At 41.7% G+C, this 21,089-nt stretch overlaps 1 protein-coding gene across 5 annotated transcripts in view; it reads left to right on the forward strand.

Annotated features, from left to right (window-relative positions):
• NSMCE2 (NSE2 (MMS21) homolog, SMC5-SMC6 complex SUMO ligase) overlaps positions 1–21,089 on the forward strand; it is a 279,238-nt gene that overhangs the window by 173,458 nt on the left and 84,691 nt on the right. For 2 of the 5 annotated variants that reach the window (XM_050941331.1, XM_050941332.1), the window contains exons 5-7: positions 2,630–2,733; positions 3,764–3,870; positions 9,196–9,571. In XM_050941331.1, the coding sequence (XP_050797288.1) occupies positions 2,630–2,733; positions 3,764–3,870; positions 9,196–9,310 (326 nt within the window). In that variant the 3' untranslated portion in view covers positions 9,311–9,571. Of the gene's footprint in view, positions 1–2,629; positions 2,734–3,763; positions 3,871–6,426; positions 7,067–9,195; positions 9,572–13,184; positions 13,210–21,089 lie in introns of those variants that run through there. The other 3 variants (XM_050941333.1, XM_050941334.1, XM_050941336.1) reach the window with 3 other exon arrangements.

Genomic DNA, 21,089 nt, shown 5'->3' on the forward strand with positions numbered 1-21,089 from the left:
TGCCTAAATTTAGCTCCTAAATACAAGCAGCCTGGCTTTCAAAGCTGATGAGCGCCCATTGATCTCACTGAAATCAATGGCAGTTAAAGGTGCTCAGTGCCACTTTTACTGAAGTGCCAAACTTTAAACACTTAGATTTGAAAATATTGGCCAAAGTTTTATGTGTGTGGCACATTTAAAAGAACGGTTTCGTTTAAAATTACATCTATGCATTCCAGGCTTTAGAGCCTTACCCTACTGCTTTGGTGTCCAAACATCACCAGCATTGGTAACCAGGGCCGGCTTTAGGCAAATTAGCCCGATTCCCCGGAATCGGGCCCCGCGCCTAAGAGGGCCCCGCACCTTAGGCGCCTTTTTATTTTTTTTTACTCACCCCAGAGATGGTCAGCTCCGCTGGGGTCTTCGGCGACCCCACTCCCCTGGCCAGAGTGCTAGCCGGAGCGCGGCAAGCCCCGCTCCCCCAGCCAGAGCTCTGGTTGGAGCGCGGCAGCGCCATGACCCCGGCCAGAGCTCCGGCTGGAGAGCGGCAGCCCCACGGCTCCGCAGCCCCGCTCCCCCGGCCAGAGCTCCGGCTGGAGCGCAGCAGCCCTACGGCCCCGCGACCCTGGCTGGAGCGCTGCAAGCCCAGCAGTCCCACTCTCCCGGCCGGCAATCCGAAGTGCTGCCGAAGACTGGGAGCGCCACCCAGTGAGTACAATCCCCACCCCTCAGGAATCGGGCCCCACATTTGCTAAAGCCGGCCCTGTTGGTAACATATATAGACCACCTCAATCGTTTAGCCTAGAACTCATCTCTAGCTGCCACATTCTTTCAGACATAAAGCACTGGAACATGTACTAGACTCCTGAACTGGAACAAAATGCAGCCTACAAAAGTGTAACTCTCCAGATGTTTTCAGCAAGAAATATCAAAGTTACAAAGTGCCAAAATTTAAAGATTCTGCGAATTTATGGAAAATCTGTACCGCTTGTGCTTTATTGGCCTCGCTTGTAAGAAAAGAATTCATATGGTATTCAGAGAAAGCATTCCATATTGCTGCCTGTGGTTGCTGAAGCTTAGATACTTCTAGAGCAGCCTGTTTCCTTTGAAATCTAAGTCATAATTTACCTGTTGTTTTGTATGGCAAAAACCTTGGGGTTTTTTCTACTGGTTTTCACAAGACTGTTTATATTTCGCACGAAATACAGTGTATTTATGATACACTGAAGATTACATTTCCAAGAGGAGCATAAGAAAAAAGACCCATAAAATGGTGCATAATGCAGATAATTGGTCCTCACTTTCTTTATAGTACCTGTTCCTGTATTTACAGACAGCTAAATTGCGTGCCCTTCAGTCTTTTTTTCTTCAGACTTGCCAATGGTTCTGTTGAAGGGCCTGTTTCCAGATGAAACTCACCAATCTGTTTTGTTGGTATGTCTCAGTCTTGTTTGCTGCTTCTCCAGGATTTGAGTGAGTGAGGCCTTCTTAACAAAGATGTTCTCCAAAAATAGACCTGGCCTGGTTATTAGCCTGATTGCATACTCACGTCAGAATCATCCCACACCCATTTTGACACTTTGTTGTGGATTGGCTGTTAGAAGGGGGAGGGAAGTGGGCAATTTGGGCAGGGAAAGAGGAAGAAGGAAATATATAAAAACAAAATATAACCAGTAGCAAGAGGTGGAACAATGAAAGGGGCCACCAGCAACAGCAGGAGTTCTGTACCCAGCCTGCTCCTATGGTTAAGTATCTGGACTACACTCTGGGCTCTATGAAGGGTGGATGGTGCCTGAGAACAGATGTCCTCTGGTACCACTTGGGAAAGTAGGGACACCAGAGGTGCATGCTGGGTGGGCCACAGGGTCACTAAAGCCCTCAAGTGATTAAACAATGGGGAGATGGTAGTACTTTCCCTCTCCTCTGGCACTGCTGCAAGGATGTGATTGTTTGTTTGTTTGTTTTGTTTTGTTTTTTTATAGATCTGCTCATCTCATATATGGGTCAGGGACTTTTAATCGTTATATACACAACAAATAAACAGGCCTGTCTAGAGACAGGTCAGCTTATGTGCAAGTACATATGGTAGCTGTTCAGACTGAACTTTGAAAATGGGCTCTTCTTCACATACCTTAGTAGAGGTTCTCTGTCACTGATGCAGGATTAAATAAAATGGTTGGTGGGTTGTTGTTTTTTTTAAATAGTTTTGTAAGGATTGTTTTGGTCATGGAAAAAACCTTGACCATATTCTACTTTGATTTACACCAGTGAAAACCAGCAGATCTCCACTGAAGTCAGCAGTGTTATTCTGGATTTACTTTGGGGCAAGAACAGAATTTGTGTCTCTGATTTGGTAAATGCAGAGATTTTTAATAGAAGTAACAAATCCCACCACCATGTAGGATTTTGCTGAATCAGGCTTCCATTTCCCTCTCTTGGTATTGTATAAAAATCATGTCTATAGTGGTCACTATTTAAAAATCAACGTTTCCTAGCAGATCCCACACAGTTATTACAATTGTTTCCTATTTAGGGGAAAACTGCAGCATCTCAGTTACCACAGTAAGTGACATATGCTGATTTTTTTTTTAATGGTGACTGGATATTAAAAGCTGGATGAAAATCAATAATTTGTCTTTTCTCATTGTAGTTGGTCCCCGGTCAAATACTGATGCAAATGAGTCCATTGAACAAATAGATGAAGATATAGCAGTGACTCAAAGTCAGATTAACTTTATTTGTCCAATCACACAGGTATGCTATTACTATTACTGTAGCAGATAAATATTTCCCATCTTCAGTTCCTTCACTGTATCTTCATAGCCATTATAATCCTATTCACATTCCTACCTGTATAACATACTTGTTAGCTATATATGTATATTGATTTTTAGAATCCAGACAATGGTCATGTTGCTGAAATAAAATCTCATGGGAATAATGCAATTTATCACATGGGGGGAGGGATAGCTCAGTGTTTTGAGCATTGGCCTGCTAAACCCAGGGTTGTGAGTTCAGTCCTTGAGGGGGCCATTTGGGGAACTGGGATAAAAATCTGGGGACTTGGTCCTGCTTTGAGCAGGGGATTGGACTGATGTCCCTTCCAACCCTATGATCCTGTAATCGGAGTAGTTCAGCCTATGGAGTACAGGGACTTCCTGACACTTTAAGCAAGAGACTTTCATGTGTGGGGCTTGGAATTGAATTATATTTTGTTGCCAGAGCACAGTACTTTCTTCCACAAGATAATACCTTCCTAACACATGGGGGCCTGGATAGTTGTGAAAGTTAAACTTGATTGTAATAATAGCTGGAGAGAAGGGTGATACCTATAAACTGTATTCAGTGGGGCACAAGATAGTTGGGAATTTTCTGTCAGAATGATTTTGTTTGAAAAATGCTCTTTTTGCAAAATCCAAATTTTTCCATTGGGAAAATCAAAATGACAGCAGCCCATCCAGAAGGTCCTTGCCAATTTCATTTTCAGACAGAAAATGAAACTGACACAAGCCTTCAAGGCAATAACGAACAATCCAAAAAATTTCATGTTGATTCTTCCAATGCAGAATTTTTCTGGAAATCCGTTCCCACTAAAAATACTGCATTTTTCGTCCTGTTTTAGGATGATGGTTTTTCCCCAAAAAAATAAGTTGGTTTTTCCATGTAGTTGATTTCCATATACCAGTCAGCTCTAACTGGGGCTGTTAGCAACATCCCAGAGCAGGTCTGAGAATGTTTTCAAGGTCATCATTAGTTCTGTTAAGTACAGTCATATTGATTGCAGATGGAAATGCAAAAGCCAGTTCGAAATAAAGTCTGTGGCCATACCTACGAAGAAGAAGCCATTCTAAAAATTATACAGCGTCGAGAAAATCAAAAGAAAAAGGCATGGTAAGTTAGCAAGAATGTGTGTGTTGGGGGGCAGGGGGATACTTGGCTTGCTGTGTATGTGGAATCATATTCCAATTGTTCTGTTAAATTTATTTGCGTTGGCAAGGCTGAAGGAAGTAATATATAAATGTCTGCCCCAAATCAGTCTCCCCATTAGTACTGTGCATGTGGAGGATACCTTCTTTTTTTTTTTTAAATAAAAACAATAGTTAAGGAAACATTCAGCAAGTGTATGGGGAAGTAACAGCCATTCACTGTACCTGCACAACAAAATAACAGAGATCTAGTACAGTCTTTAACAATACAGAGAAATTTTAACATCTTAAAGTAGTTAGTTCATTTTTTTTCCATACCGTGTGTTTTTTTTAAACTGTCAAAGTTGATGTAAAAAATAATATAACCCTTTTGCAAATGGAAGGGAAAAGATAGTACTGCCTCCTTTTTATAGCTTATATATTGTACTACAATAAGAAAAAGGAACTAATAAAGAAAATTATAAACCCCTAGATGAAGGGAAGAATGTTCAGCCAGAAAAATATGCTGTACAGTCCCTTCCATAATTCAGGAAAACACTTTTTACCATAGATAATGCTGGTAGTACTGCCTATAGTTAAGGTTGCTTGACACTTTCCATAAAAAGACCCTATTTTCAGCTGCTTATAACTTTGTTGAATTCAGGGCACATATTTTTCCATGCTGGGTGTCTAGATCAGGCGGCTGCTGTTATTGTTGTTTAATTTCAGCAAAAAGGTTTCAGCCATTTGAGAATGAGATCAGGGAAAATATGGGTTTGCCTATGTTGAAAACATATATTCTCTGTCTTATGGTGGGAAGCAGGGCCATGATATTTGCCAGTGGGGTCACCGTGGTGTCAGAGAGAGACTGATTTTCACCAAGCAGCATATGTTTGGCCATGTTATAAGCCTCTGAAAAATTTTCAGTTTTGCACACGCTCAGGAGAGGTTTGTAAGAGGCTGATGGTATTATTCTCCAAAGATTCTATCTGGACTGAACATACGTAAGCTGCACACAGCTCCCGTGTGATGACTGGCTGCTCGTGCACCATCCCCACAGTGACTGTGCGTGCACCATCACAGGACTGAGTAGGACTTTCCCTGAAATTGTTCTTCCTGACTTCAGGAAAGTTGCTGTTGTGCTAGCCGCTCAAATGGATAACAGGGAGAAAGCAATCTGACTAGAATGCAAATGGGTGAAGGGAGACTGGTGCTCTGGGAGCAATAGGAGTCAGAGGGGACAGGGAGGCAGAGGCACAGAAGCTGGGTTGAGGGATAGAACAAAGCGGGACAGCAGTTGGGAGGTGGAAAGGAGCCAAAAGAAGTAGCAACAGGAGCCAAAGAGTGGGAGAAAGGGGAACAGGTTGTGGGGACAAGGGCAGAACAGCCTGTAACCAGTAGACACAGTCTCCTCCAGAACCTGGAGTTGAACAAAGTAGTACCAAGTCTTAACGTTCCTCTGCTGTCAGTAATCAGCAGTGAAATCCACTAGCAAAATGAGTCTCTTCCTCCTCCAGAGGATGGTCCACATGGACAATAACAGCCCTGCTACTCAGATAGCTCATGTCACAGAGGTTGTTGCCGTGAATCTATAAGTTCTAATCTTGCTGATGACCCACATGGGAGTCAGGATGCTTCCACATGATAGAATCTGTTTTTTCCGTTGGCTTTTTAAGAAACTAAGGAAATTACATGGAAATTACACATCCCTATATTAAGGTTGCCAAGTCAAGCACTTAAAATTTAGAAAATGCGAGAATTCAAATTGCACTTCTGGCATTTCCCAACGTTTTGAACTTTTTGTTAAGGCAAAGTTAAAATAAAATGTTAACATACTACATTGTACCCTACTTATTCAGTATCAGGTTAGTATTCAAAGAACATGGCTAAAGATTTTGGCTTGCCAGCTAGGAAGCCCTCCTCCTCTGAGTACACTACAAAGAGTGACCAAATTTCTGAATACCTATCCTCTTTTTGGCACTTCTTGTGTATGTACTTGGTATGAAAGCTTTTCCATTACAAGAACTGTCCAAATTTTATTGTACCCCGTTCCATAGGAGATGTAGTCACATTTTTCCAGTAATGTGCAATACAGAGTCTAGCTGTATAGTTAGAACAATACATTAATTTATTTTTGATTGCTGTTTTAAAATGCAGATCCTTTGCTGGAGCATTAAGTAAGCAGGTCAGGGGATCTCTTGGAAGCCAGCATTTTGTCATAAGATGAATCTCTTTAATAATTTCCTCCAAAAAACAAATTTCTGGACACCACTACCACATGATTAAGTATGTTCCCCTTTTCCAGCCACCTCTGCAACAGAATGCCTCCCTACTAGCAAAAATATGATGGATCTTAACTAGAGTCAAATGCCATCTATACAGTAATTTATAAATTTTTCTTTGAGCTCCACAAATTGAAGATGTATATCCCCTTTTCCATAGAGAGACCTAATCATCAAGGTCAGTTTCTTTGTCCAAATCCTTCAACAGCTTTTTCAATCAAAATTGTGTATATCTTATAAATTTAAACCTTTGTTTCCAGCTTTCTCCTGGGTCAACTCCTCAGATGTGGTTAAAGGTCTCGAGAGTCTCCTCATGTCCAGATTTCACAATAAAATGTTTGACTTGTAAATACTGAAAACACGAGACCTTTGTATTTACATTATTGCCTACCTCTTGGTGTGACTTCAGATCAGGACCCAGAAACAGCTGTCCGAATTGAGAAATCTCAGCACTTACTGACAATGAATGGTCTCTTTGATATTTCCTAGGGCTAAATTCCTGATAGAAAATGCTACATTAATTAACAAACTTTTGAGTACTTGACCTGCAACCTTTAATGTAGGGGTATTTTTGATGTAATCATATGGTATGTTAGAAGTACACATGACAACAATAACAAGGGTTTGCTCTAACTACATTTAGAAAGGTCACTTAGGCACGCTACATGTAACTCTTAAGTTCTGCGTAGATCTGTCTGTTTAAAATGAGCTGAGTTGATGTGTAATTAACATTTGTTCTGGAAATACAGAATCGGTTTTTGAAATACCACAACCTGCTAGGTCTATAGAAAGCATTCAGACCTACTCTCTCAAGCTCCCAGCTGGAGTAAACCATTTTCTGTTGTGCTGCTACATGATTGCATTCTTCACAGTGGTGTTCCATTGGGAGCAAACATTCCTAACGTGAAAGCAGCAAAGAATCCTGTGGCACCTTATAGACTAAGGACTCCCCCTCTCTGTTTCCAATCCTGGAAACAAATAGTACTTTCCTATTCCCCCAGAGGGAATGCAAAATCAGGCTAGCAATCCAACACACAGATCTCCCCTTGATTTCTTCCTCCCACCAATTCCCTGGTGAGTACAGACTCAATTTCCCTGAAGTAAAGAAAAACTTCAACAGGTCTTAAAAGAAAGCTTTATATAAAAAGAAAGAAAAATACATACAAATGTTCTCTCTGTATTAAGATGATACAATACAGGGTCAATTGCTTAAAAGAATATTGAATAAACAGCCTTATTCAAAAAGAATACAAATCAAAGCACTCCAGCACTTATATTCATGCAAATACCAAAGAAAAGAAGCCATATAACTTACTATCTGATCTCTTTGTCCTTACACTTAGAAACAGAAGACTAGAAAGTAGAAACTGCTTCTCCAAAGCTCAGAGAAAGCAGGCAGCCAGACAAAAGACTCAGACACACAATTCCCTCCACCCAAAGTTGAAAAAATCCGGTTTCCTGATTGGTCCTCTGGTCAGGTGCTTCAGGTGAAAGAGACATTAACCCTTAGCTATCTGTTTATGACACGCCCCCCAAATTGCAGACAGTGGGGTGCCACAGGATTCTTTGCTGCTTTTACAGATCCAGACTAACACGGCTACCCTCTGATACTTGATTCCTAACGTGGTTTAAAGGCAAAACCTGGTCTGTTAGGCAAAGCCCAAGTTAATGCGCTTTGTCAGGGAGATCAATAAGTAGCTGAGGGAACAGGGTGAGGAACAGAATCTTCTCCCCATCCTCATCCTAGAGCTACAGCCATTGCTATAGGCAAAGCAATGTAGTACTGGCTACAGCAAGCTGCATACTCCTCTTTCCTTAGGGCCTGTGGACTTGACAGGTGTACTTCACAAACCATTGGCTGTCTCTCAGCCATTTCACCTGGCTTGCCCACAGCCTCCACCTTCTGTGCTCCCACAAAGAAGCCTGCTATGCAGCTCAGCTCCACTGCTATGCAACTCAGCTCCACTGCAGCTTAAGGGACTACTGCATACTGCTCTGTGGCTTCCCCAACACCTTGCACGGTGCCTTCCACAGCCTGGGAAAATTTCATGCACTGGTCACAGTAGTGCTAATACTTACAGGAAGTGTTTTATATGAGACTTTCAAGGCACTTGACAAACCTTAATTAAGCCTTGCAACACTTCTATCAGACAGATAATTATTATTCTAACCAGTTTATAGATTGAAAAACTCAGGCACAGCGTGATTAAGTGATTTGCCCAAGGCAGACACAGCAAGCCAGTGACAAAGCCTGGAATAGAAGGGATGAGAACTGACTGTATTCCAAGTCCTAGACAAAATTCCTTCCCAAAAACAAACTAGGTTCCAAAAGAAGTGGGTCCTCAAATGTTTTAACTGTGGGCATTATCCATATACATCTGGCTCCACTAGCAAGGGAAAAAGATACCCTTCCCTGAATATCTTTCACTGTAGAAGTAATCTGACTTTACCTGACTACCTGCAGCCAAATATCGAACTCTGTATTTGTTCTACTTTTAGAGATCACTAATATGACACACAGTCCTCTCCCCCTCCGTTCTTGTGAGGACTCATCACTTTTCATAACCCTAGCTCTTCCACTGACTCACTCTGTGGCTCTGGGCAAGTCACTTAACCTCTTTAATCTGTTTCCCTATCTATATAAGGAGGCTAATACTTATTCACCACAGATTGGTGGGGGGAGAATACAGTGTTTTGAAGATATAAAGCAATATATAAATACAATGATTACAGTAAGTAACTGTATTATTAGTAACACTGGCAACTCTCGTTGGATTTAAGACAGTGATCAACAGGTGAAAGTCTTTATATCTCATTACACTCATTCCCTTGAGACATCAACTCCCACCTATTAAGATAATTAGACTCTTTTTTCCCAACAGAGATTTATTATCCATCAAGGAAAAGCTGCAGCAAATCACTGACAAAGTTTCTTTGGGGTGAGAGTGGGAATAAAATATAAAACAGCAAATGCTACATTCGGGTGACTAATATAATTCTTCTGATTTATTTATTTTTCTTTTTAATAGCTGCCCTAAAATTGGCTGTAGCCATTTAGATGTTAAGAGATCAGATCTTGTGCCAGATGAAGCACTTAAAAGAGCGATTGACAGTCAGAGTAAACAAACCCAATCAATGCCGTAGAAGTCAGCTGGACACACTGTTACCACAAAGAAAAAATTGTTATTGGATGTCTTGTGAGATAAGCTGCTGATTGTAAGCAGGTTGTGTAACTGATTGTTATTTGAAGTGTTTCATCTGAAGGCAAAGTTGAAGGTGTCAGCTATAACTGAAAGCATTTCTTAAACTGCCAAGTGTGAAGCATTCCAGTTTAACTTGTTTGTTTTTCTCCCTGAACCTCTAAAATGTTGCGTTTTATAAATAAAATGTATGTGCAAAATGTAACCTCCTTTGTCAGCAGTGTGCTCATTTTCAAAGCATTCTAAAGATATCAATTTCAGTTCAAGCCTGCAAAATGCTTGCTGCTGGGTGCACTGTTTCTACTGTGAGCCATCCCAGTGAGACCTCTCTGTCATTGCTAGGGCTGCTCATGGTAGGAGGCACTGTGGTCAAGATTTTCAAAGGGACGTGATCTGAGGTGCCTCTATTTTTGGATGCCCAGCACAAGACCTCTTAAGGGAGCCTGATTTTCAGAAAGTGCTGAGCATCTGTATCTCATGTTTGGAAATGCAAAATCATTAGTCACTTTTGAAAATATTGGTCCATGCCTAGTATTAACCGCAGGTCCTGGCCCTTAATCATACTGTACTGCTTATATTCAAAATCTTTTATTTCAGACTTTATGTATTTGAAATTACCAAGGGGGTTCACATTGATATTTTAGGTGAGAAGAATTGGCTTATTTATAAACATCTTTAGTTCATTAACCTTATGTATAATAACATAGGATATAATATATATAATATATATATAATAATATAGGATACCTACATACCTTGAGTTGCAAAGACTATACCATGTAATGATAAGTTTCATACATGCATGGTTACTGTTGCTATAAGCATTACTTCATTAGACCTTTATTAACCCAAATTATACTTGGAGTATAGGCAACATTAAACTAAACATGCAGTTTTGTAATTGTTAAACTATAGTTTTAGTTTTTAAAACATGGGGAGGAGGATGTCCTGAATTGCCGAACGTTTTTCCTTTCACCTTCAAGTCTGCTTAGATTTACTCCAGCACTTTTAAATAAAACCCCAAAACCTGTGAGAAACACTGTTGGAAAAAATCTCTAGCAACTTTTGATTCAGTTGCACTAATAATGCACTTCCTGGGCCAAATATTAACCTTGGGCTTAATCAGGCCTCTGTGGGTAAGTCTACCCAGCAGTGAAATACCTGCAGCTAGCCTGTGTCAGCTGACTTGGCCTGTGGAGCTGTAAAATTGGTGTATAGATGTTTGGGCTTAAGTTGGAGCCTGAGCTCTGGGATGCTGCGTGTGGGGGGGAGGGTCCCCGAGCCCACTCTTCAGCCCAAGCCCAAACATCTACACAGCAATTTTTAGCCCCACAGTCTGAGCTCTGAAAGCCTCTGTCAGCTGATCTGGGTCAGCCACATCAGTGTTGTGGGTCTTTTTTTTCCAGTGTAGGTGTACTCTTTCAGTATGTCTACACTGCGAAACTAATCCTGAGGCAGCAAATCTCAGAGCCCAGGTCAACTGAATTGCGCTCACATTACGGGGTTACAAGTAGCAATGTAGATGATCCCACTCAGGCTGGAGCCCAGGCTTTGAAACCCAGGGAGAAGGGAGGGTCTCAAAGGCTGGAAGGTTTACACTACTAGTTTTAGCCCCATAATGCAAGCCCTGCAAGCCCAAGTAGGTTGAGCTGGGCTCTGAGACTCACTGCTGTGGGGTTTTGCAATGTAGATGCATCCTGTGTTTTTAGCTGCAAAATTGTGGGCACCAGTAATTTTGATCACTGAGATGTCAGGATGCTTGAATATGTCTGCAAATAAGGGATTTGGACACATAAAGGAGATAAATACAGGTGCAAAATTGTATGCAGAGTGATTTGTACCTGCAAAATGGAAGACAGTTGCTGGACTGAACTAGCCCTATTGTGCTCTGCAGTCTGATCCAGTTTTCTATAGTGTGGTGTTCATATTAATATATTCTCAGATAGCTATACATTCATTATCCTGAAGTTCATTATCCTTGCATTCCTATGAGCGATGCTAGACTAGAGATTGCTCTCTTGGTAGGATGACCAGACGAGATGAAGAAAATATTGGGACACATGGGAGGGGCATGTTGGCGGAGCGAAAAAAAATAACCAAAAACCTGAGTGCTGCTGGCGGAGCAAAATATCGGGACACGAGACAACCACCCAAATATCGGGACGGCCCCAATTTTATCTGGACGCCTGGTCACCCTATCTCCTGGATATGTTTGTTTACCAGATTCTAAGAGTTAGGGCTTGATCCTGAGATCAAGTTGGAGGGTTTAATTGGAGGTGCAGGTGCTCAGCATATCTCTGAAGCGGGCACTTTGCATATATGTACCCAGTCTCTAGTATTTAAAGTGCCAGGATAAGGCAGTAAAGATATGAGAAATACCAGGCAAACCTGAAGTGCAATATTATAAGAAAAAGGAAAGCAAGTAGGTCAGCACCCATATCACTTATGCAAGAAGTGGAAAGTATTCTTTGAATGTTCACATTCCTGTCTCACAATAAATGATTTTTCCTTCCTTTCTTCCCTAGCTTGAGTTAGGCAACGTCTGTGAAGTCATGAAACTTGAATAGCAAGTTCAGCCCTATAAACTCTGAGATCCTTTTACTCTTTGAAGGAAAGAAATTTAACAGTTGGGCAGAAGATACCTGCCTTACTTTAATAGCAGTTACATATGATGTCTGAAGCAGTATTTGTATTTAAATTGAGGTTGGTTTCTTTTATAATCAGAAAGATCTTTTTTGAGAATGTCCAGGACTTGCCCTATAAAGCCATGACTTAAATAGTTATGGGATCCTTCCAGATACATTAGAGTTTTTCTGATAATACTCAGAAATCACTGAGATATCACATATGATTTTCAAGTGCCTAAAGCAGATTAACTGCATTGATTGCAGTCCTGGAATAAACTCTCTTCTCTGATCTGTTTGGCCAATCTTGATTCATTTGATTACATTCATGGAACAGGTATTGGCCTCCATGTTCCCACTGGTCAGCTGAGCAGGGCCAAGAGTAGACCTTTGCCCTTTTGGCGATAGAATGGATGTATGGCTCTTTATTGATACGTTTTACTAGAAACTATTTGCCAATTGATACTGAAGTACTGAGGGTCAGATCCTCCGCTGCCATTGCTGTGCACTTGACGCACTGGGTGGGGTGTGTGAAGTGCTTTTTGCATTGTCCCAATCTGGGGTTTTTCTGCAGTGGGCAGGGCCGGCTCCAGGCACCAACCCAGCAAGCAGCTGCTTGGGGCGGCCAACGGTGAGGAGTGGCACGTCCGTGTCTTCGGTAGCAATTCGGGGGCAGGTCCCTTACTACATTTCGGAGCGAAGGACCAGCCGCGAATTGCTGAAGACTGAAGCAGTGGCGGTAGAGCTGCAGATCGTGATCGCGCGGGGGGGCGGGTCTTTTTGCTGCTTGGGGAAGAAAAAACCCTGGAGCCAGCCCTGGCAGTGGACTGGTGCCCAACACAGGTGTTCTAACATACACCAGCTGCCAACAGCTCCAAAGGCCTGTTACAACTATGTGAGGAAGGGAAAGCCCCAGTCATGCCCTTTAGGTTGAGCGCCAAGGAAGCATAGGCATCCCTACAGCAGCTCCTGTACTTTCTCAGAATCCCCCTACACAGGGAGTATCCTCTGGGAGGCCAGGCCCACAAGGTTTAGAGTTGTTTGGCACTGGTGGAGCAATGCAAAGTGGCTGGAGCATGGGGTGGAATTGAGGCCTAGGAGCTCACAAGGAAACCAATGTTGTTTATTCTTGGTAGTGGGTGTTTATTGTTCATTTGCAAAAAGCTTTCTTGAGCATTGGTTTTGTCTATGCAGTGGTGAATAGGGGAGAAGAGACAACCTCCCTATTCAGAGTGGTCCATGTTATGCAGAAACCCAGCTCTAGAAGAAGAAGAAAACTTCAGGGAAATAAAGCACAGAAATAAAGTCTTGGAAATGAATAAACTAATCACTGTGATTCATGGAAGTGGACCCTTAAGCACAGTTTGTTTCAACTCATCATGTGTTTTTGCTGTAAGCATGCATACGTTAAAAGAATCAAAGAGTATATTTTATCTCACAGTTTGACGTCAAGTAATTTTGCAACAAGATTATAGGAAGGAGAATCAGGGTTTAGCATTTTTCTGTAAAGAGATGCCCTAAAAAAAGTAAGAAAAGTCACACATACCTAAACTTGGTTCAGGAAGGAAGCAGGCAGCATACAAATCAATGGCCAGTTCCTAAGAGATACTGAGAGCACCTGTCACTCCCTCTAAAATTAAGGATCCATTTGGGGTCAGGCCATAAGTGATTAAAGGTGTAGCTGGTTGAAAGAACAGGCAAAAGAATCCATGCAGCCCTATCCTAGAGCTTTCAATAGTGCCCTACAGTGGGTGCCATTTAAAAAGGTCTCACTTGAAAACATTCTTCTGAATTAATAGAATTCCCTAATTCAGAGTTAGGGGATATCTGACGTTTCTAGATTAGTGTAATCAATGAAGTGTGCCCACAGTGTGATTATGAAAGTAATTATGCCAGGATTTCTTGGAAGAACAAAACAGCACCACAAATTAAGAACATGCATCTGAATCAAAGATATGTTCGTCATTACCACTCCTGAGCTGTGAGCTCAACCACTTGGAAGAATGCTTGCTACTTGCTATCTGGTCACCCTATTGCTGAGGAGATGTCAAACAGAGGTTCTGACTACCTGTCATCACATTATTCAAGAGTAGAGGGTTTAAAACTTGGTATTATGGCCTAAGCTGTTACTTGAGAATTTACTGAATCCTGTCTAAATTCTACTCAAGCTTTAACTAGATGTTTATCACCTCTTTGATTAAACATCTGTGCATACCAATCTCTGGTTGTATGTTGTGCTGTACTATGTTCTATACTGAGTAGCTGTATTTCAATAATAGGTAAAATGCAGTAATTTAGAGGGAAGTACCTTAGAGCTGAGGTCCTTCTGAATGAAAAGTGCTAAGTAATTGTAAGTAACTTCCTATTTTCTTCTCCTTACAGTCAGTAGCTTTAAATAGAAGGCATCCCCATTGCAAATACAGATTTAGTCTGCAAAGGAATCAAATGCCATGTCTGTTGATATAAATTCTCTGATTGCAAGTAAGATGGCAAATGCTTGCATGGATAATAAGTTATTTTTCTGGCAATGAAATACTAATTGTAGTGGAGGAAAAGCTTTTTAATGGAATAATCAAGGGGGTAAATATTGTCGAATTAATTCTCATAGTAAAATCACATGCCTAGATGGGAAATTCTGCTTCCTGACTCCGAGTCGCTAATCAATAAATATCAGAGGTGAAAAGTAATTGATCATTAAGCAGCCAAAATACAATGCATGTGCCTAACTTTATACAGTCTGAGTAGCCTCAATTACTTCAATGGGATTACTCATGGTATGAAATCTTGGCTGCACTGAATTTTGCCGCTGACTTGAGTGGGGTCAGGGTTTCACTCGTAGTGTACAAACTTAAGCTTGTGCCTAAGTCTTCCCAGGATCAGGGCCTAAATAGGCAGTTTGTTTTAAGAGATTATGTTGATTTTATTTCAATCCATGAAACTAGAGTGACCAGATGTCCCAATTTTATAGGGACAGTCCCAATATTTGGGGCTTTGTGTTATATAGGTGCCTATTCCCCCCCCATCTCCGTCCCGATTTTTCACACTTGCTGTCTGATCACCGTACATGAAACAGAGGTTGAAACCATGCGTGTGAACTGAATGGCGCAGGGAGTTTATCAAAGGAATGGTCTGTTTGTAAACTCAGTATGAATAATATCATCTTGACCAGAAGGGAAATGGAAAGACACTCTCTCACTGTTCTAACTTATGCAATCCGCTTCTGGAGAAAAATGGTGATGTGAGGTTTAAAATCTGAACCTCCAATGTGAGAATTTCAGAGAGACCTCAAATAACAGAAGAAGCTTGGATGCTCCCTAAATCAGAAAGGAGCAAAATCAGAAGATGCTGTTCATGAGACTCTGCATCATTGTGATTTGGTCCCCAAAGGGGACTGTTTATATTTCCTGCCAATGCCATCTCTAACAACACTTCCAGATAGGCTATAAATCAGTGGTTCTCACACTTTTGTATTGATGACCCCTTTCACACAGCAAGCCTCTGAGGGCGACCTCCCCCCCTTATAAATTAAAATCAGGGGTTTTAAATTTAATTTAAATGTAATGTGGGCATGGGGCTGATGGCCTAAGGCCCACCAGACACAGGGCTGACAGCTTGTGACCCCCAGGTAATAATCTCATGACCCCCTGAGGGGTTGTGACCCCCAGCTTGAGAACGCCTGCATAAATCAAGGCAGTACATAAGAATGCCATTACATTTAAGTTTGTTGATTTTACTTTGTTTTTCTGTTGTGTGTGTTAAATCTTGTTCTAGCATAAAATCTGTTGTTTAATTCTAGTAGACCAGGGGTGGCCAACCTGAGCCTGAGAAGGAGACAGACTTTACTAATGTACATTGCCAAAGAGCCACAGTGATACGTCAGCAGCTCCCAATTACCTCCTCTCCGAGCACCTCCCACTCACCGGCTGTGCCATCGATCAGCACCTCCCCTTCCATCCCCGCACCTCCCAATCAGCTGTTCTGTGGTGGGCAGGAGGCTCTGGGGAGGAAAGGGCACTGCAGGCTGAGGGGAGGGGGCAGGACGGGTTGGAGTGGGGGCAGGGCCTGTGGCAGAGCCAGGGGTTGAGCAGTGAGCAGCACTGGCATATTGGAAAGTTGGTGCCTATAGCTCCAGCCCCGGAGTTGGTGCCTATACAAGGAGCCGCATATTAACTTCTGCTTGTGGCTCCGGAGCCACAGATGGCCACCCCTGAGCTAGTATCTATAATTCTAGTATGTTTGCCATGCACATGATTTCCATGGCAGAAAACATGATTTATAATGTCTTTTTCCTCTTTTGTAAGAAGTCATGGTCTTTATCACTCTGAATAAACTCCCTGCATTGTTACAAATGTGGCTCTGTATATGGCCAGCTTAGTAGCATATGGAGATTTTGCTATTACAGTACTTGGTTAAATATTACATGGCTTGGAACAATTTCTGGTGCAAAATAAGATATTTGACTTTTCATATTTTGAATGGCAATTTAATATTAGCTAAAATAATTGTGTGCCATGGCTTTTTTGGCTGTTCACTAAAATTATTACTTCATTTTTTGCCATGACAGTCACTTTAATTGTAAGTAACCTGTCTAATTTTCATTTACTCTGTCCATCACATGAGACACATCACTGAATGAAACATGTCTTTATTTCAGTTAAAAATACATGTTGGTGTGTTCATGGGAGGAAAAGAGTGGAGCCTTTCACCCGTGCCCTGAACTTTCTGTATTCTACTAGATCTTTTGTGGCAATCAGAACGCATATGCCACGGTCAGTAGAAAGTACCAGCTGGCTGCTAGTTGAGGTGCAGGGTGCTTTTTCTCCAAAGAGCTTCAGCATGAATTCCACAGCACGTTGCTGCAGCTGCAAGTGAAAAATCCTGTCCTCGCAGTCTGGATTCCAGGAGCAGAGGACACAGCAGGCAGTGTGCTGTCTTTTATCATCCGTTTCCAGGGCAGGATTTAGTCTTTACAGCCAGATTTTGTCATGTCCTCAGACTGTGAGCTCCTTGGAGCTGGTACCTTAGGCACTTTGCAAACACTTATCATACAGTGGGTGCTTCCACAAATAAATGATAAAATGATGTGCATTTACAAAGGGAATGCTTGCCAGTTTAGGTGCACAAATGCCCCTATCTGGGTACACAAATCTGGGTATGTGCATGAATGGTGCACTCTTTTGAGGATTTGGTTCAGAATGTTTAATTACTATGGTGCGTGAACAGTAAAACTAGTCTACAAATTCAATATTTCTTCCTGGCATCAATGCATTCAGTTTGTAAATTCTCTTTTGCACTGACATATGTTTTACAGCATTTACCCACCTTGATGCTCCCTGGATTAAATAAATCCCTTGGGAATGTTCATAGATGCATTTGGAGTGAAACTCATCCCTGTGCAAGCACAAAGGCCAGATGCATCCTTAGCCTAGTTGGGCGTTGCCAGGGGCCAATTTGGCAGACTACAGCAGTCTTACCGACTATGCTCATTGTATGCCATTATGACACTGAAATGGTACAGAGGGGCCCCAATACCCACCCCAGCCACTCGCCTGTCTACACCTGACCCATCCTGTAATGCCCCAATGCCAGGGCTTTCTGTAGGGTCTCGTGTGCCAAACTGGGCTTGCAGCTACTTTGTTGCTGCATTAGCCTGCCCAAAGGGTCCATGACACAGGGGTAAATAGCCCAAAGGCCTGTGCACCTTCTAAGTCCTCAAATAGGTCTTAAATGGAACATAAGTGCCACCTAGGCAGAATGCTGGCCCTCTAAGCAAGAGTGAATTTCACTCTTGGTGTTTACTAGGGAGGTAAAAATCTATTTGCTGTAGTATTCTTGGAGCTGAGCTGACTAAGGAGAATGTAAGGAGAGGAAGTAGAACTCTTGTTAATGTCTTCTGATTTTTAAAACAAGGGAACATGACCTAATGATTAAAAACATGTCATACGATGTCTAAAAATCAATCACAAAAGCTAAAGGAAAGGTCGTATTATGAAAAACCTGTTGGCTCCACATTCTGCAAATGGGTAACGCTCAAACGCTGTGTGTAGTTCTTCACACGTCTTTTATGTGAATTCCTCTTATGCTTAGTCATCTTACCAGACCCCCACTGTCAGGCATGCATGCTACCATTCAAGTCCATTGCTAAGCAGGGCAAAGTGTCACCCATTGCACACTCGCCTGCTACGGCTGAAAAACACGTTGCTAGGCAGGTTCAATAAATAGCAAGGATTTGCATACATTTTTCAGGCATTTCTTGAATCGGTCAAAACAGCACAATTGTACAGAAATAATTCCAGTTTTACAGTGTAGCATGTGGAAGAAACATTGTGGGTCAAAATATAGACCCTTTCTGACAACTCTACGGCACCCAACAAGTATGACTCATACTGCTACTGGTGTTTTTTTAAATGGGTTTATTAATGTCTGTCCTCCTTTTACTGCTGCTGTGTGCTTGTTTATATTATAGTTTGAGTGCCCAAATCTATGCTAGGTAGATCACAGAAACAAGGAAAGATACATTCCCTGCCCTGAACACTTTACAGATCTAAAACCCTGAGTCTGAAAAACCCTTCCATATGCATTAACTTTTACACAACATTGAGTAATCTCATTGACTATTTGGGGTCTAGTAGACGGACTGCCAGACTGGGAGGCAGGGATTAGGGTTCTGTTTGCAGTTCTTCTGTGCTTCAGTTTCCTCTCACACCCTTTATCTGTCTATCTAGACTGTGGAGAGACAGGGTGGGGGAGGCAATATCTTTCATTGGACCAACTTCTGTTGGGGAGAGAGACAAGCTTTCGAGCTTACACAGAGCTCCTCTTCTGGTCTGGAAAGGTGCTTTCAGCATCAAAGCAAAATGCAAGCTGGAACAGATTGTTTAGTATAAGTAGCTAACACATATTCTAAGGGACCATAGTGATCCACACAATAGGGCTTCTTGGCACTACTGGAACACAAATCAACTATGATGATAATCACAGTGCTGTCTGCAGGACTCTGGTCTAACTTGAGACCTCATGCAGCAAGTATGGGTCACAAGAAGCTACATAGAGGTAGGGGAGAGGCAGGAGAAGAGATCTAATAATGAGATCAAATGGTTGCTCACTGAAGCACTTCTCCTTAAAAGGGATATTGAGCACAGTGCTACACTGTGCAGGCATAAAGGGGCCATGTGGGTGGATCCCTTTGCAGGCTTGGGACTGAAGGCAAGTACACATCTTGTACACATTGCTGCATAATTAGGGTTTTGATTAAAAGTTTTAATCCACTTTTTATAGGTGATACAGTAATTTCTTTCACTGAGTAGTAAGTAGAATAAACGGTATATATAGAAAAGGAGCTATTGGTCTTGTGCAGTGTCCATACATATTACAACCTGCCCAAAACACTATTCTAAAACAACACTATTTCAGATGTAGAAAATAACCTCCTATTTGTTTAAGCTAAATCCTTCAAGCCAAATGAAACTTGCAAAGTTCCCAGAATTACAAAAGACAAAGGTCAGATTTTCACTTAGGAATATTTCACCTACAACACACAGAACATAATATAGCATGTTTTGAGAGATGAAGAGAACTGCTTCAGAAACTATCTGTAGACCTTTAACAGAACTGTATTTCTGAAAAGAGAGAAAATGCAGCCTCTGGGAAATCCCTTTTTGACATATGTTTCTTACGTTCAAACATATTAATGGGCCTGCTATGCTCTGAGTCATCCAGCACAAGAGTTGCATGTGTTTCTTTAAATATACTGAAAGTAGCTGAAGGCATATAGAAAGCTGCAGAGTGGTTATCTATTAAGAATCACAACAAATACCTGCATTCATTGAATTGTAGACTTTCCTGATGGAAAAGACCTCATCTAGTTTATTTGCATCATTTTGTTAAAATAGATTAGCAGAGTAGAATCTGGATTGTTACACTAATTGAACATACAATTTAGTAGATGAGAGGCCCATTGTGCTGCTATCCAAGTCTCAGTGCTGTATTACAGAGAATTTGTGTGTATGCAAATAGCACATTTTAGTTTTTCTTCCTCCTGAAGAATTCTGTCAAAACTAGAGCTGGCTGAATTATCTGTAGGGAACATTTGTTGGCTATGTTGCTCTTTTTTCCATTTGCAAATAATCTGTGAGCTCCTCCTGCTTTCTGCCAATCGATTTGTTATTAATTTGGAGCCACCATTTTCAGCCGCCCGGTGGTTTGCAATCTGTTCAGTCTGACTCTGCAATTCACTGGGTATGATCGGTCACCTAAGTCACAAGGTACTATTTCTTCTAACTGACAGGATCATTGAAACTTTTTTAAATAGAAGCATGACAAATAGTGAATATTTTTGGTCCTACGCAAGGACACATGTTCACTGTAAATACTGGTAGACATATGAAACACCCATTCTACAATAAGTTAAAATGAATATTTGCAAACAGTGAGTAACAAAGGCAGGGGACGCTAATATGGGTACAATGAATAGAAAGGGACATGTACTACATTATAGTATGTATAGCTATGATCACAGATCCATACTGGCTGGGTTAGCCTTTTTTTACTATCCCACCTACGCACTAATTCTCAGTGTTGCACAGCTGGGTTATCAATGCAAAAAAATAAAAATAAAAATCCTTGCCTCCGATATACTGAATGGGTGGAGAAAGCCATTAATGGGGGAAAAGAAAACAGAGATAGCTGAGGGAGGCATGGGCTGCAGAAGGAAAAAGTGACAATTCTCTACTGCCTGCATGGGTCTCCACCCTTGGTGAAGCTTATCATGGGGCTATTTGTGGTCTGTTGTGGAGAGGGTGTTTGTGCATGTCCTGTCCGTCTCTTGTGCATCCACTCTGAAGAGGAACTGAGCTGTGTCCATTGGTCCATTTTTAGGGAAATCTCTGTATATCTTTTATTTTGTTAGAGCAGTTTTAGGAAAGCTGGACTTGGGGTGAGGGGTGTCTTTCTGCTTTGTGGCCCCATTAGGCCTTCCTTTCCTTTAAGTTCTGTTCAGCCTCGTCCACTTGGTTGCAGGATCCCATCTTTCATTGTGCTTCAGGATAGCACAAACTAAATCCACCAGCATCAAGCTATGTCCCTCCTGTCATGTTACAT

The sequence above is a fragment of the Gopherus flavomarginatus genome, chromosome 2 (assembly GCF_025201925.1).
Source record: "Gopherus flavomarginatus isolate rGopFla2 chromosome 2, rGopFla2.mat.asm, whole genome shotgun sequence".
Classification (NCBI taxonomy): Eukaryota; Metazoa; Chordata; order Testudines; family Testudinidae; genus Gopherus; species Gopherus flavomarginatus.